General features: G+C 54.4%; 4 protein-coding genes across 4 annotated transcripts; 2 read left to right on the top strand and 2 right to left on the bottom strand.

Moving 5' to 3' along the window:
- Positions 1–1444: 1444 nt before the first annotated feature.
- Positions 1445–4864, top strand: AB675_9565 (uncharacterized protein; the record flags this gene model as incomplete). The annotated part of the gene is made up of 3 exons (XM_018150110.1): positions 1445–3012; positions 3084–3142; positions 4314–4864. 3 exons carry the CDS (start codon positions 1445–1447, stop codon positions 4862–4864), a joined length of 2178 nt encoding a protein of 725 aa, XP_018002277.1.
- An 829-nt stretch (positions 4865–5693) lies between these two features.
- AB675_9564 (Choline transport protein) lies at positions 5694–7423 on the bottom strand (the record flags this gene model as incomplete). The annotated part of the gene is made up of 5 exons (XM_018150109.1): positions 5694–5937; positions 5988–6492; positions 6543–7118; positions 7169–7238; positions 7289–7423. The coding sequence occupies 5 exons, from the start codon at positions 7421–7423 to the stop codon at positions 5694–5696; spliced, it is 1530 nt and encodes a 509-aa protein (XP_018002335.1).
- Positions 7424–9614: 2191 nt separating this feature from the next.
- Positions 9615–11095, top strand: AB675_9563 (uncharacterized protein; the record flags this gene model as incomplete). The annotated part of the gene is made up of 2 exons (XM_018150108.1): positions 9615–10387; positions 10474–11095. 2 exons carry the CDS (start codon positions 9615–9617, stop codon positions 11093–11095), a joined length of 1395 nt encoding a protein of 464 aa, XP_018002224.1.
- A 939-nt stretch (positions 11096–12034) lies between these two features.
- On the bottom strand, positions 12035–13255 carry AB675_9562 (putative RNA 3'-terminal phosphate cyclase-like protein; the record flags this gene model as incomplete). The annotated part of the gene is made up of 1 exon (XM_018150107.1): positions 12035–13255. One exon carries the CDS (start codon positions 13253–13255, stop codon positions 12035–12037), a length of 1221 nt encoding a protein of 406 aa, XP_018002281.1.
- Positions 13256–14152: the final 897 nt, after the last annotated feature.

The following is a 14152-nucleotide window of genomic DNA, read 5'->3' as shown; positions in this document are numbered from 1 at the left end:
CCGATAAAGTACCGAGGAAGACCGTCCCACTTGTTTCGCGGGAACTTTCAAGCAAGGGAGGAAGTTGCAAGTCGATCACCGCCTCCCGACTCCAGATCTGCACATCCACAAACCTGCAGGAGCCATCCTCGTGCAATTGATGTGGCAGACAAGAAAAGCCACATGCGCAACGGCAGACTTACGAGGATGAGACTTTCCATTGGCATGCATATCTACCTCCAGGCCTGTGATTGGCCGAAACTCGACGACATGTCTTCACCTTGCTTGACTGACACATTTGACAGCGGTCCCATTGGTATGGACGGGCTCGAACTCGACTTCGCACTATTTGCCATCCTAGATGACCCCTGAATACGGCTGACGATGAGAATGCCTGATAGCCTGCATTCTAGTTGGAATCAACACAGTGAAACCAACTATGGTTGGCTTCTACGCCTGACCCATGCAGTCACTGCGCGCCGAGCAGCGCGTTCTACCGAAGAACAACCCTTGGCATTACGTCTCCTTCGTGGGCAGATTCGACGGTCACAGCAGCCATCGAAGCCAGGAACGCCGACCTGGGTCCAGAGTGCTCGTGTAGGAGGACTTTATGGTTCCCGAAAGGTGATGAGCCTGCCCCTGTATGCGATGCATTGCGTCGGAACAAAAATACTGCCACACCGAGGCTACTGATAGTTCCCAGCTGTGCGGCCGCCGTCCGAGACCAGTTCCACGTGAGACTTGATGGTGGCATTCGAAGTTCTGATTGTGTATCAATTGACTATTCTGTGGTTTTCGAGCCGATGCTAGACACGTGCTCCACACGCTGCCCATGACCGAGCTCCTGGACCATAGGAAGGTCACTGTGAACTTGTCCGACCAGTACGCCTATGCAAGCACTCCATGATCAGCCTCGACAATTCTGCTCAGGAGAGCACAACCATCATTCACGACATGATGAAGGCCTCCTCTGACTATGCTGGAATATGTCTAGAGTCCTGGGGATTTTACAAGATTTTCTGTCAAGAGACTGAAGCATACCACGCGAAGTCAAATCATGGCACTGGATGTGAACCCCGGGCGTATGGGTTCACGATCATGACACAGCTGACAGAACCTTCCAACGCGGCTCACGTTCGACTAACACCCCTACAGGATAAGCTGGCATCGTATTCTTGTCAAATCTCTGCTGGAGATACTTTTCCGCTAGTTCAGCAATCCCAGCATGTCTGCCAGTGTCAACAAACGTCGATTGCTCCAGATGTCACAACATTGGATGTTGAATGCTCATGGCAGGCTCTTGGCTCAGCCGCGCAAGCCATGCCATTATGTTATAAGAGCTCTCCAGGACAGCCAACCACCAACTATTCCTCAGTCGCTCTTTTTGTTTCATCCCAGCACCTTTCCTGGGTATCCTTTTCCTTTTTTTGCCTTTGTATCTCTCGTCTAGGCGCTTATCGCCATGATGAAGAAGGTCGGGCTAGTCGCTCCTTTCCTGGCAGCCAGCGTGTCTGGTCGCCACAACGGCCTCAAGGCTCGCGATGTGGTCATCGTGGACCCCAATGGCTTCTGCTGTCCTGCTCCAGTGACAGTGGCACTTCAGCCAGCATACTACAGCACCGTCATCTATTCTTCGACAAAGTATGATCCCTGGGGATATGGCAAGTGGCACACCGTTGAGAAGGAGCAGTGCCCTTACACGGTGGTCACTTCCACCACGCTCACGTCCACGATTACGGGCTCGCTGCCTGCTAACTGTCCTTCTTCGACATTGACGACATCCAGCTCCAGCAGCACGACATCGTCGGCAGTTACGAACAGCCTGGGTCCAATATTGCAGAGTACTTCGAGTTCCTCCTCGTCTTCTTCGTCCTCCTCGACCTCCTCGGCGACCTCCTCGGCCTCCTCGGTGTCCAACACGCTGGGACCGATTCTGCAAAGCACCTCGACTTCTTCCTCATCTGCGTCGTCAGCTTCCTCAACATTCACAACAGCAAATGCCACCAGCATCACTATTGCGTCCACCGCGTCAACTGCATCAACCGCGTCAACCGCGTCAACTGCGACCGCCTCGGCCAGCGCCTCAGCCTTCTACTTGGCGTACACTGACCTGACGCCCGTCGCGAAACGAGACGAGCCGCACAAGGTTAAGCGGCAGTTCCTGCCAGGCCAGACTGGCGTGCCTGCCGTTCTTGTCGACCTGGCTACCAACCCTGCTGTGCCGCAAGGAAACTCGGTTCCCGAAAACCGCTGTAACGAAGCTACATTGTTGACTCTGGTCAGCGGAAAACTTTCCATAGCTGGAAGCACCACTGCCATTGCGAAGAAGCAGGGAGAAACACAGCCTGTCTTCGGCACTCTGATTCAACCCGCTGCCAATGATGTCAGTGGTACCTTCAGTCTGAATGCTGGTGTCCTCGCCTGGGTCTCGGACGACGGTCTGGGTCAGGCCGCTTTCTACGCCTGTGCCAGCGGCATCTTCGCTGGCTTTCCCACATTCGCTGGTGATGGCTGTGTTGCAGTTCAGGTCCAAACTTACTCCCTTGGACAGTGCACACCCGGCGGCAACACTACATCTACGACCTCTACGTCGGCCTCTACTTCTGCTTCTTCCGCTGTGACTGCCACTCCATCCACCACCACCAGCAGCAGCAGCAGCAGCAGCGAGACCACCACTACCACTACCGTGGCTACTAGCGACTCTTCAAGCTCTGTGTTCTCGACCATTGCTCCCTTTGCCAATACTACTTCGAGCACGACGACGACCTTCAACTCCAACGATGTCAACTCTGGTCTGCAAAGTACGACGGTCAGCTCTTCTAGCTCTTCGTCGACCGACTCCAGCACGACGACGACCACAACCACGACGAGCGCAACTGTTGCAGCCAGCTCGAGCACGACCGACTCAAGCTCAACGAGCTCAAGCACAACTGAGTCAACCTCAACCAGCTCAAGCACAACTGAGTCAAGCTCAACCAGCTCAAGCACGACTGATTCGAGCTCAACCAGCTCAAGCACGACTGATTCGAGCTCGTCCGTCTCAAGCGCGACAACGACCTCGAATTCCAACAACGTTGGACCAACGCTGATCAACACGACCGGAGCCACTACAAGCACCCCAGCGAGCTCATCGGAGTCGTCATCGGCGTCAAGCTCAACAGATGTAAGTTCTGTAAGCTCGTCAACATCTGCTGGACCGTCTTCTTCAAGCGCGTCGTCCGCAAGTGAGCCTGTGTCCTCGTCAAGCTCGAGCAGCGCCTCCGAGAGCACAATCATTGCTTCAACGACAATTACCACCACCACGACCACCACGTCGGCGTCGACTTCTGCGACAACCAGCAGCAATTGCGTTGTCAACCTGCCCCTGGCCTGCCTCGACCTCGAGGTGTCCCCTCTTCTTGGAGTTGCCCTGGCTCCATTAGGCCTTGCTTGTTCCCAAGCTCTGAGTCAGACCGTCAATATTGCCGCACTTCCTGGATCGCTGGATTGCTTGACCTCTGCTCTCGGATTGACAGCTACTGGGGCCTCGCTTACTCAATGTATCGTCAACTCGGGCGTTCTTTGCGGAGCTCCTCCTGCAGGATCTTCTTCCACTTCCAGCGCGAGTGCTTCTTCCGTTACAGGAATAATCTCGTCAGGCACTGTGTCCGTTACGACATCCACTAGTGCAGGTACAGCCACTACCGCGTCGTCCACTACTACACCGAACTGTGTCGTCAACCTGCCCCTTGCCTGCCTCGATCTCGAGGTATCTCCCCTTCTCGGAATCGCCTTGGCTCCACTAGGCCTATCGTGTTCCCAAGCTCTGAGCCAGACTGTCAATATTGCTGCGCTCCCAGGATCCCTGGATTGCCTCACCTCCGCTCTTGGACTGACGGCTACTGGGGCGTCGCTCACGCAATGTATTATTAACTCCGGAGTTCTCTGCGGAGCGTCTCCATCAGGCATCACAACTTCTCCTTCGGTTACAGCGACTCTGCCGTCACTATCGTTGTCGGTGCCATCGCTGTCATTGCCGTCTCTGTCGCTATCAGTACCGTCTCTATCGCTGTCAATACCGTCTCTGTCCCTGTCAGTACCGTCGCTCTCACTTTCGGTACCATCTCTATCAGCGTCAGTCCCGTCCCTCTCGCTGTCAGTACCGTCGCTCTCGCTGTCAGTACCGTCGCTCTCGCTGTCAGTTCCGTCGCTCTCACTCTCGGTACCCTCTCTATCAGCGTCAATCCCGTCGCTCTCGCTCTCGGTGCCGTCTCTGTCAGCGTCAGTCCCGTCGCTATCGCTGCCCTCGATTACGCTACCATCACTCGCACTTCCAACACCAACATCAACAACAGTAGCATGTGTCGCCAACCTCCCAGCGGCCTGCGCCAGCCTCTCGCTCCTGAACGGTATCGACCTTCAAATCGCCGCCGCCAGCTGCCAGATCGATGTCCTTGCTGTTCTCAATGTCGCCACCTTGCCTGCCTCCCTCAACTGCCTCCTCGCATCCAACGTACTCACAGAGACGGGTCCACAAGTCGCTGCCTGCATCGCCAACTCAGGCCTCTTGTGTGCCGCCCCACCCACTACCGTCTCCACCTCCATCAGTGCTTCCGGTACCTCCTCCGGCTCCGTCACCAGCCCAACGGGCATAGCCGACTTGTGCCTCACGGTCCTCCCATCCGCATGCTCCAACCTCATCAACTTCAACGGCGCGCTCCTACTCACCAATGCAGTGGCTTGCACAACCAGCTTGACTGCCTTCGAGAACGCAGGCCAGTTGTCTGACGCTAGAGTGCTGGCGGCGGCGAATTGTGTTGCGGCCTCGGCTGTCACGCTGACGAACCCGAACCCGTTGGGCAGCACTTTGGTGCAGTGCCTCGACACCGCGGTGCTCTGCCCTTGATTCGGACTATCCACGACCCGGTCGAGTTGAGTCCTCGCGAAGGATTGCATTCACCGACTATCAAACAAACAACATTGTCTTACTGACTGACTGACTGACTAACGGCCGCGCGACTTTTAATGCATTTCCGGTATTTTGATGAAATTTGGGGGGGTAACTAGATGAACACTCTCTCGCAGCAGGGGCAACTTTGCCTGTAATTTCATGATGGACCTCGAGGTCGTCATAGTATATAGCAATAGTACATGCCCTATCACACATGTTCCAATCTAGATCGCGCTACGTGTACCCTCCCTCAAACAAACTGACACTCATGCGCCATCCTCGGTCGAAGCCGTGACAGCGCGTTCCCACGGCTGTCCGTCGTGTGACTTCGAAACTGTAAGGGGGACGGTGGGTCTTCGCGGCCACCTCCTGCCCACTAGTCGGTGTGTCTCAGGGCAAAGGCGAGCGCAGCGAGCTGTGTGCCACAGGCGAGTATGAGAGTATGGTAAATGCGAGGCAGGATGGTTGATAGACAGAGAACAAGGGATTCTACCGACTGTCTTGGCTTGCGAAAGTGGCTGGGAGGTGGAATAGTGTAGCACAAGGCGAGGCATGTCTAGGAAATAGAAAGTGAAGCTGTTGCTTGGCTATGCAGCTACTCAATATGGCGGACCACACTCAAGATGAGTAGGATAGAAGCAGGTTCAGCATTCTTATCATAGCCCCAGAATCCAGTGGAGCGAGCGGCACCTTCCGTGCTTCTAACGAGCGTCTCCAGGTTTCCTTTGCAAGGTCCACAAGCACCACTGAAACTGTTCACGCCACATGATGCTGTGGGACATGGTCAATCCTTAGTAGCCCGATCCGCGTCCGCAAGCACCGCATCAAAAACCTCCATATTCAGCCCCCTCCAGTTCTTCCTCGCCCATGCAAACCACGTTACCCCGGCAAAGATCCACACGCCGACGTTGATTGGCAGCGCATAGTTCATGTACTCGCTCGTGATCGGCAGATAATTCGGAAACACAGTAAACGTGCCCACCCACGCAGTATAGATCATTGCCGCAATATTGATCGGGTACCCCCATCTGCCAACGACCAGCCCGCGTCCTCCACGCGCCCTTGTCTGCGCGCATACAACATGCAGCCGATAGCGATGAAGTACGACTGGAACAGCCCGAATGTGCCAAGAGAGATAACCACCCCGATCGCGACCGCGCTCGCAAGATTCAGGAGTAAAAGAATCGCAACAATCAACACACTCACCCACAAACTCCGCACCGGCACGCGGTATTTACTATCCACATACCCAAACCACTGCGGCAGCGCTCCATCCCTCGACCACGCCCACGTCAGCCTCGAGCTAGACGCGATGCACCCCAGCATGACGGCTAGCACAGTAATCATAAAGCAGCCGATCATAGCGGAGCCAGCTTGGACGGACCCCGTGGCGTTAATAACGATGGGGACGAGGCCATAGTAGGCTGCGAGGACGTCTTCGACTGGACCCAAGAAGTAGAGGTAGATGATGGTCATCGCGAAGGCGAGGCCACTGTTGAGGCAGATAGAGAGGAACATGGCGCGGGGCACGGCGTGGCGGGCTTTGCGGACTTCTTCGGACATGTGGATTGCGCCGTCGAAGCCTGTGAAACAGTGTTAGTCGGTCAATCTATAGGGTTTTAAGGAAACGTACCAACGAAGCCCCATGTGATAAGGATGATGCCTAGATTAAAGGATACGAAGTCGTTGTTCCAGCCTGATAGGTTTGACTTGCTGAAGAAGACGAAGTCGGAGGAGTGCCGCTGACCGAGGGTGGCTAGGACGGAAGCGAAGACGATGAAGAGGATAATGTGCAGGAGTCCGGCTGCCATTTCGATCCATGGAATCAGCCAGAATGCGAATTGATTGAGCAGAGCGAGGATCATCAGGATCGAGTACATGATCAGGAGTGTATGCCACGATTTTGCAACGTAATCAGGATACGAGACCGTGACGAGCGTGGTGATGATATTACCGATAACGTTGGCCGTGCCTGCGGTTATAGCAATCCACGAGAACCATGTGATCCAGCCCTGGACCCAAGTGATCGGCCGTTGGAAGTTTTTGGGTGCGTAGTAGTGTGTCCAGACATATTGAGCTCCAGCGATGGGCTGGACGGAGGCCATCTCGGATATGGACGCGACCTGACATAGTGTTCCTGGTATGACAATGAAGAAGCCCCAGACCAAGGCTCGTGGTCCTCCGTTGTAGAACGCAACTCCGACGTTGGCTGGTGAAATTTTAGAATCGTCGTCAACGGATCATTGCCTGAATACCTACTGCCTATAGCCTCCCAGCTATTCATGAATGTCAGGGCGAAGAAGAAGATTTGAGCATGCGAGAAGACTTTCTGCACGGACGTCAGTGTAACGTTGTGTGAGGTTGGAGCGGTTGGCTTACTCGCACTCTCGTTCTCGAATTCGACTGGACAGAGATCTCATGGCTATGACCCGTTGGGCTTGCTCCAGACGTCTTCTCATTGACATTGACATCTGTCGAGTTGCCTTTCGGCCGCGATGTAGCAAAGCGGTTCATGGCTATCAACGGTGAGCCTGCGGGCGGACGGTCGAAAAAGAAGAACAAGTAGTGATTACCGTATCAGGAGTCGCAACGAGCCGGACTTGACGAAAAGGTGAGTGTGAAGAAAGTGAAGTCAGGATATTGCGGGAGGTGAAGATGGAACGCCTTCGTCAAGGGAGACCACTTGGCCGCGAGAGCATTGCGAAGAGTCCGGATTGAAGCTCAAGTCGCTAATCAGGTAGATTGTTCCAATCCCAGGGGAGGTAAGTTGCTTCCGGGGCCACTTGGCAGAACTTCGCTTGTACTGACAAGTTTCCTTACACGAGCAAGTGATGTTGATGCATGTCCAAGGATAGCTTACCTGTAGCTTGACAGCGGATCAGAGAGTTCTCCAGGTGTATTCGGTCCACTTCGTGCAGTCACGGCACATGTTTGCTTGTTCCGGTGCTGAATTGGGCATCGTGAGTAGACCAGGTCTTTCCCACGAACACTGGGTGTGCGGCTTGCTATTGACGTGGCTAGGGTGAACAAATACTTCTGAGCAGACGGGGAGGTCCTGGACCCTGACTCGCTCGGAGGAAGTCCCACCGACTTGAGCAGGGGTCGTAAGTCAGGGATCTGCACTCCGCCAAGATCCCATGCATGGTCATGCAGCTGCTAAAGGACACGCTTCTGGCTTAGGTTGCAGTTCATGCGCAGAGTGCAGGACGCTGAAGATCTTATCGATCTATGCTTGATGGTGCGAGAGATCAAGGGCTGCACCACGCTGTAAACTCTGACTGTGAGAGGGGCTTGAGTCAGGTACAGATGTGTTAGGGTGATGGCATTAAATTTATTAGGCTTGAATGCCAGGTAGATGCCATTGGCGTTGTCTTGCCTCTGGCGTTCGCCTCGGACCTTGCGCTCTGCAATGACTGCGCGTCTTGAAAGTTATGCATGAGTCTTAGACGGCACGAGACCCGCCAGATACTATGTGCATGCACTGGCCGGGATTTCATGTCGATTGTGCCGCTTGCGCCTGCGCTAGATGCACAGTAGTACATAGCACGGACACAGAAGCATGTCGGAGGGGCCGCAAGGACTGCACGGCTAATTCCAGGTTGCTCTTTAGGACTTAGAGAAGACATCTTGGTTGTGGCTGAATTGAAGAGCCGTCGATAGAGAGTTTCATCGGAGCAGATTGGATCGCAAGCTAAAGGCACTTATGATTGGCTGCATCTGCCGAAATGGGGCCGGCAGATCGACATGCGACGCGGAAGGAGCATCTTCATCATCCGCGTCTTGGCTGTTCAGGAAGCACGAACCATCCCGGAGACATTCAATATGGGGGTACTTCGTTCTAGGAGAGCGCTATGGGGCGGTGGCTGACGATTCTACTGGCTAAGCCACGACTGCGAGCCCCGTGCTCTAGTCAGTCGTCTGGTTGGTAGCAGCACTACCGTCCATTCACTGAAGATGCGACAATTCAACCACGATCTTCGGACCACATGGCAGGGCATGCCTCTGCAGAACTGCAGCAGTGGCCTCGATCGAGTCGACGTCGAGGAGAAACGAGCTTCTAAACCAAGCTGCGTCGAGATTGTTGCTTCTGTTTGATCAGCGTCAATGACCGAAGTCCATTTCTCTTGGTTTTAATGATGATTCGCCAGGTAAAAGGAAACTGGATGTGGAGGCCGCCTTTTTAGGGCGCCATAATCTTGAGCAGAAGTGACATTGACCAAGCTGAGTAGTGCAGACTGGAGGTCGGTGGCAGATCTGCCGCCCATCCAAGGAATCTCGCGAGCTTTCAGCTCCCGCCAGGGTAAACCCAGAAGTCTTCTGTCTGGAGGTACCTACAATTGACACGCTCAGACGGTTGCATACCGTGTACGGATGCATGTCCAGAGTGGCTAGTAGGACAAGGCGCTCGACTGCCGGTCCCGGAACGTCTGAAGTTGTTTCTGCTTCGGAAGTGCCTAAGTCATAGCGCCCAGGTATTTGCCTTGCCTCGAGCCGCTAGCCAGCATAGTTGGTTGGGTCAGTTTCACTGATGCAGAGTAGCAAAGACCAGGCTACCACTGAGCAGGAATGCTCTTGGCCTTGCCGTCGCAGGGTACCCGTTCGACTGATATCATGCCGCTGTGAGACCCAGCTGCCGCCCTCAAAATGTGAGTCCATTTAGTCGCTCACGCTGGAAGGCTGAGCAAAGTTGTGTGCTGTCAGTGGGATGGCAGAGCTGATCAGTGGGAGCGAGCCATACGGCAACATATTTGAGCCTCTGCTACCACCACTTCAAAGCATCTCCTCAGGCCATCAAGGACCTCTGCTCATCGTGGTCTCCACTCCCCTCATCATCATCGCTGGCCTGATCGTGTTTGTGAGGCTATATACAGTCGTGACTGTCACGCGCACGATAGGACCGAGCGAAGTATCGATCGTCGCTTCCATAGCCTGCTTCATAGGCTACATTACATGCATCAACAAAGCCGTCGGAAGGGGCCTGGGTAATGGAGGTGACCAGATCCCCGACTTGATTGACCCGGAGCTGAGAGGAGTACGAAACCGTCTAAACCCATCACTGAACGCATGTGCTGACGATGCTCAGCAATTCTGGAATGCCAATATCCTGCTGATTCCGACCATCGCTTTCGCCAAAGCCTCCGTCACCTTGTTCTTCATCCGACTGATCGGCTGGAAGTCAATGTGGAAGACCGGTCTGTACACTTCGAAAGGACTCCTCGCGTATACTGCGGCTTGGGCAGTCGGCAGCATCACTGTCACTGCTCTGCAATGCTCGCCAGACCGATCGGCCTTTGGACCAACTCCAGCTCCTGAGAATGGCACTTGTTTTAATCAATACGCCATGCAGCTCGGAATCAGGATTCCAGACATAATCAGCGATCTGATCATTGCTGTACTGCCGGTCTTTCTTATGGCAACACTGCAGACGAATCGAAGGAATAGACTACTAGTCATCGCTCTGTTTGGCGTTCGAGTAGTGTAAGTACCAGTTTTTCCAGTCCACCTGCATGATAGCAGCTAGCTGTGTACCACAATCGATCAACAACACTGACCTTACAAAACAGAACTATAATCCCCAACATTCTCTCGCTACGCAGCCTCCATACCTACTACGATCTCCGTACTTCTTCCCGCCAGCGAGCCGCAATCACGCCCACAATCTGGACCACAGTCTACGCCTTCACTTCCCTCGTCACAGCCTGCATCCCCGCGATAAAGCAACTCCTTGCCGACTGGGCCGCCGGCATGTCCAAGGCCACCATCGGCGAAGCGCTTGACGCTGAGTACTACGGAAACAGCCGCAGCGGTCGAAACGACCGCTCCAGAACAAACCACAGTTCCGGTACAAGGAGGAATGACAACACGACCAGTGCGACCAGCGCGACTGCGTCGCAGAGAAATATCGATCTCGCGACAAGACTAGGGTTTCATCGGAGTGGGAAGGCGACGGTGTTGAGTGGACCGCGGGCTGGGTTTGTGAGTGGGCCAGTGGGTTCGGGAAGGGAGCGCAGGAGGGAGGGGAGTGGGGAGGGGGAGGAGAGTGAGAGCATGAGGGGGTTGACGGAGGGTGTGATTTTACATACGAGGGATTATGCTGTTGAGTATGAGGAGCATGAGATGATGCCGATTCAGGGTGTTGATGGGAGGGAGGACGGGGGTGGGTATGGGGCGAGGAGAAGGTCGTAGAGTTGGGAAGGGGCAGCGATGAGTGGTGGGCCATACACATGATGGCACGAAACCATAGATGGCCGTGTCAGGCACACAGGTACACGATGGTTTCGCCTCAACTGTCTTCCATTTTTATTATTTTGTCTAGCTGAGCCTCGACTGTAGGCCGCGTAGGTAGCTGATTGTATTGATTTGCGAAGCCGGCTCCCGCCCGCGGTCTACCAGGAGCGGCAGCCGCTGCGTCGAGAGGGGTCGGGATGGCGTGCATCTTCTTGGTGATGGGTCTGGAATCTCAAGAGGCCGCATGAACTGATTCTCTTCTCTGTCCGCGCAATGCCTGTAGCGACCCATACCGCCTGAGTTTGTAAATCCTGTATAGAATCTTGTCGATCAAAAAGCGCCTGCTCTTGTTGTTGAGATCCATGAAAGAACGATGAGAAAGTCCTCGACGTCTTTGTATGCTGACAGGTCAAAGGCATGTGCGCCTTCTGCGAAAGCATCATAGTAACGCCATTTGTCTAGCAGATCAGATGTACTGACATAGTCAGCAAGCTTCAGTCAGTCGGCTCCGGGCCTAACTTACGACATGATAGCGTCAGGTTCAAATGAGTGGTACAGCAGTTTCGTCGTCAATGAGTCTTGGATAGCGCGCCAGTCCCGAGACGTACTTGTAGTCGGAAGGTCGGTGTTTGCAGGAAAGGGCAGCTCCTTTTACTCTTCCAATTCTACCACTGAAAGCTGGTATGCTCTTGCCCCGACTCACACCTCTTTCCCATTCCCATAAACCTTCCTTCCTCAGAATGTGCGCGAACGACGTCACAGCAGCAATGCATCTTTATCGGTCGGAGATTCAGGTCTCTGTAGGCATCATTCAGGCCCGTTTGGTGGTGATCGATTGCTGCTACCTGCAGGAAACTTCCGGCAATCCGTATTGGTCGATCGGACAGAATTCTCTAATCAGCCGACCTTTCGACCAACATTGCCAATGCCATTGCCGACAACGCTGACGACTACTTCATCTGCCTTGTCCTCGCCAGCTTCTCGGAATCCCCATCCTGCTCCACCAAAAGCTTGTAGGTCCCTTGCGAGTTGAATCACGTTCTCGCTCGCGACCACATCCTTGCCTAGCTGAACTCTGCCAACATCCTCCGAGCCCATAGCCATGAGCGTGAGTATTGTCGGAGCAGCCTCGGTGCTGACACATCCGCCACGTTGGACACTTTCCAGCAGCTTGAACGCGCAGCTTTGGCCGATGTCCTCGGGTGGCACTCCCCCTTCTGGTGGTGAAGACATGTCAGCCGAGAAGAGGCAGCGCGTGCTGGATTCGGCTACCAGACTGAGGCCGAACCCAAGATTCATCTTCCGCTTTCCAGCGCCCGATGCACCTGCATTCGGAACAGTGGCCATGGGTGCAGAACTGACGTCTGAGAAGACGTAGACATCTCCACATAGGGCATTGAGCACTCCTCGAGCAGCCTCGATGCTGCGAGCGTTATTGCCTCCACTGACACCGGTAGAGTATGCGACACCGCGGACCTTCTTTATGCGTCCTGGAGAGAGCATGTGAAGGGTCTTTGGCAGACGGATCTGGTGATTGAAGATGAGCTGCACCTCGCCGCCAGCATGCGTGCCCTTCGATGACGGAGTATTGGCGCGCTGAAGGACACGCAGCTCTATATCGCGCTCGATCCCGAACTTCTCATACAAAGGCAGTATGGCTGTTCGTACGGAGTCTACGCTCATATCGCCCCATTTGTCGACACTCGACGTGATCACACCTGGGCCGCTGAAGAGGATGTTGAACTTGGATTTTGAGAAGGGCGCAAGTAGACATATTGGAAGCAAAAAGTAGCTCAAGCCCCTCGTGTTGCTCGCCGGGACCTCATGGCGTAGCACGCCTGCGGCATTTGCGCCCGAGCCTGGTGCTGAGCCTGTAATCAAGCCAGGTTTGTAGAGCAGTACTGTGCCTGTGTATGAGATTTCGATGTGCGAGCCATTCGTAACGGCTTCGAGAAGACGTAGGAAGGAGATATCTGAGGGTGACAGACCCGGGGTGGTAGGTGACGAGGGTCGGATCTGCGATATGTGTACTGTTCGTCCGAGGAGGGTAGAGAGGACGAGACGGTGTGGAAGACAGTGGTGCGAGGTGAAACGCAGAGGAGGCTGCTGAGTACTCATGTCGACCGCTACAAGCGTGAGCTCATGATCTCGGTCACAGCACCGTCGTGTAAACTGTGAAACAACCTAAGAATCTTGATACGCTGGTCGACGTTCAATTTCGCGAACCCTTTGGAAGCCGCTGAACTTTTTTCCCCGCACCATTTTTTTACCCCACAGCCTCGTTGGATCAGCCTAGCCTTGCATCGTCGACCCATCTGCAGCACGCTTCGAGGTGAGTTGACCTCGAGTTGACATCCTCGACACATCAATAGCTCCTGTGTCAAAGCGGATCTCGTTGAGCTGATGTCGCCAGCTCACGAAACGAGATTTGTATCACCTGACTCCTAGCACGCATACACGAGCTCTACAGTGCTGTCAATTTGCCACCGCCCGTGTCCGTGGATTTGAGGAGCCCTCGCTGCAGTTCCGCCCGCTACCGTGTCCGTGTGTACCGGTAGCGGTAGCATCGGACATGGTCGGATGCTGTTGACACATAAAGCTGCTGGTTAAGCAGAATCATGCAGGTCAATGTGTTCTAGACAAGAACTATATGCTTTCCACCCAGGGATGTTCTGCGGGGTAAGGTCCAGCGGCGAAGGTTGAACCCGCCGGACGCTGTCACTTTCCCCAATGAGAAGCTCTGCGTCAAAGACTTTTGACCAGGTACCGATGTCTTCGACATATCTATGTTAATCCGCAAGACTTGTGGCGTTGTCGACCAGGTACAGCATGCTGGCAAGCCGTTCCGAGGAACAGCTTGCCTGCTCGGGCCAGCGCATGTGTAAGTCTACTCATGCCGAGAGCAGATCGAGGCATAAGTACTCATATGCCTGACCGGGAGTTCTTTGTTGAGGAAGTACTGCTGTCGCCAATATTTCATTCCTCGCGAAGACACATCAGCAGCAGTCTCCCAAT

This window comes from Cyphellophora attinorum, assembly GCF_001299255.1.
Source record: "Cyphellophora attinorum strain CBS 131958 chromosome Unknown Contig7, whole genome shotgun sequence".
Classification (NCBI taxonomy): domain Eukaryota; kingdom Fungi; phylum Ascomycota; class Eurotiomycetes; order Chaetothyriales; family Cyphellophoraceae; genus Cyphellophora; species Cyphellophora attinorum.
This window is presented reverse-complemented; position numbering and strand designations above follow the sequence as displayed.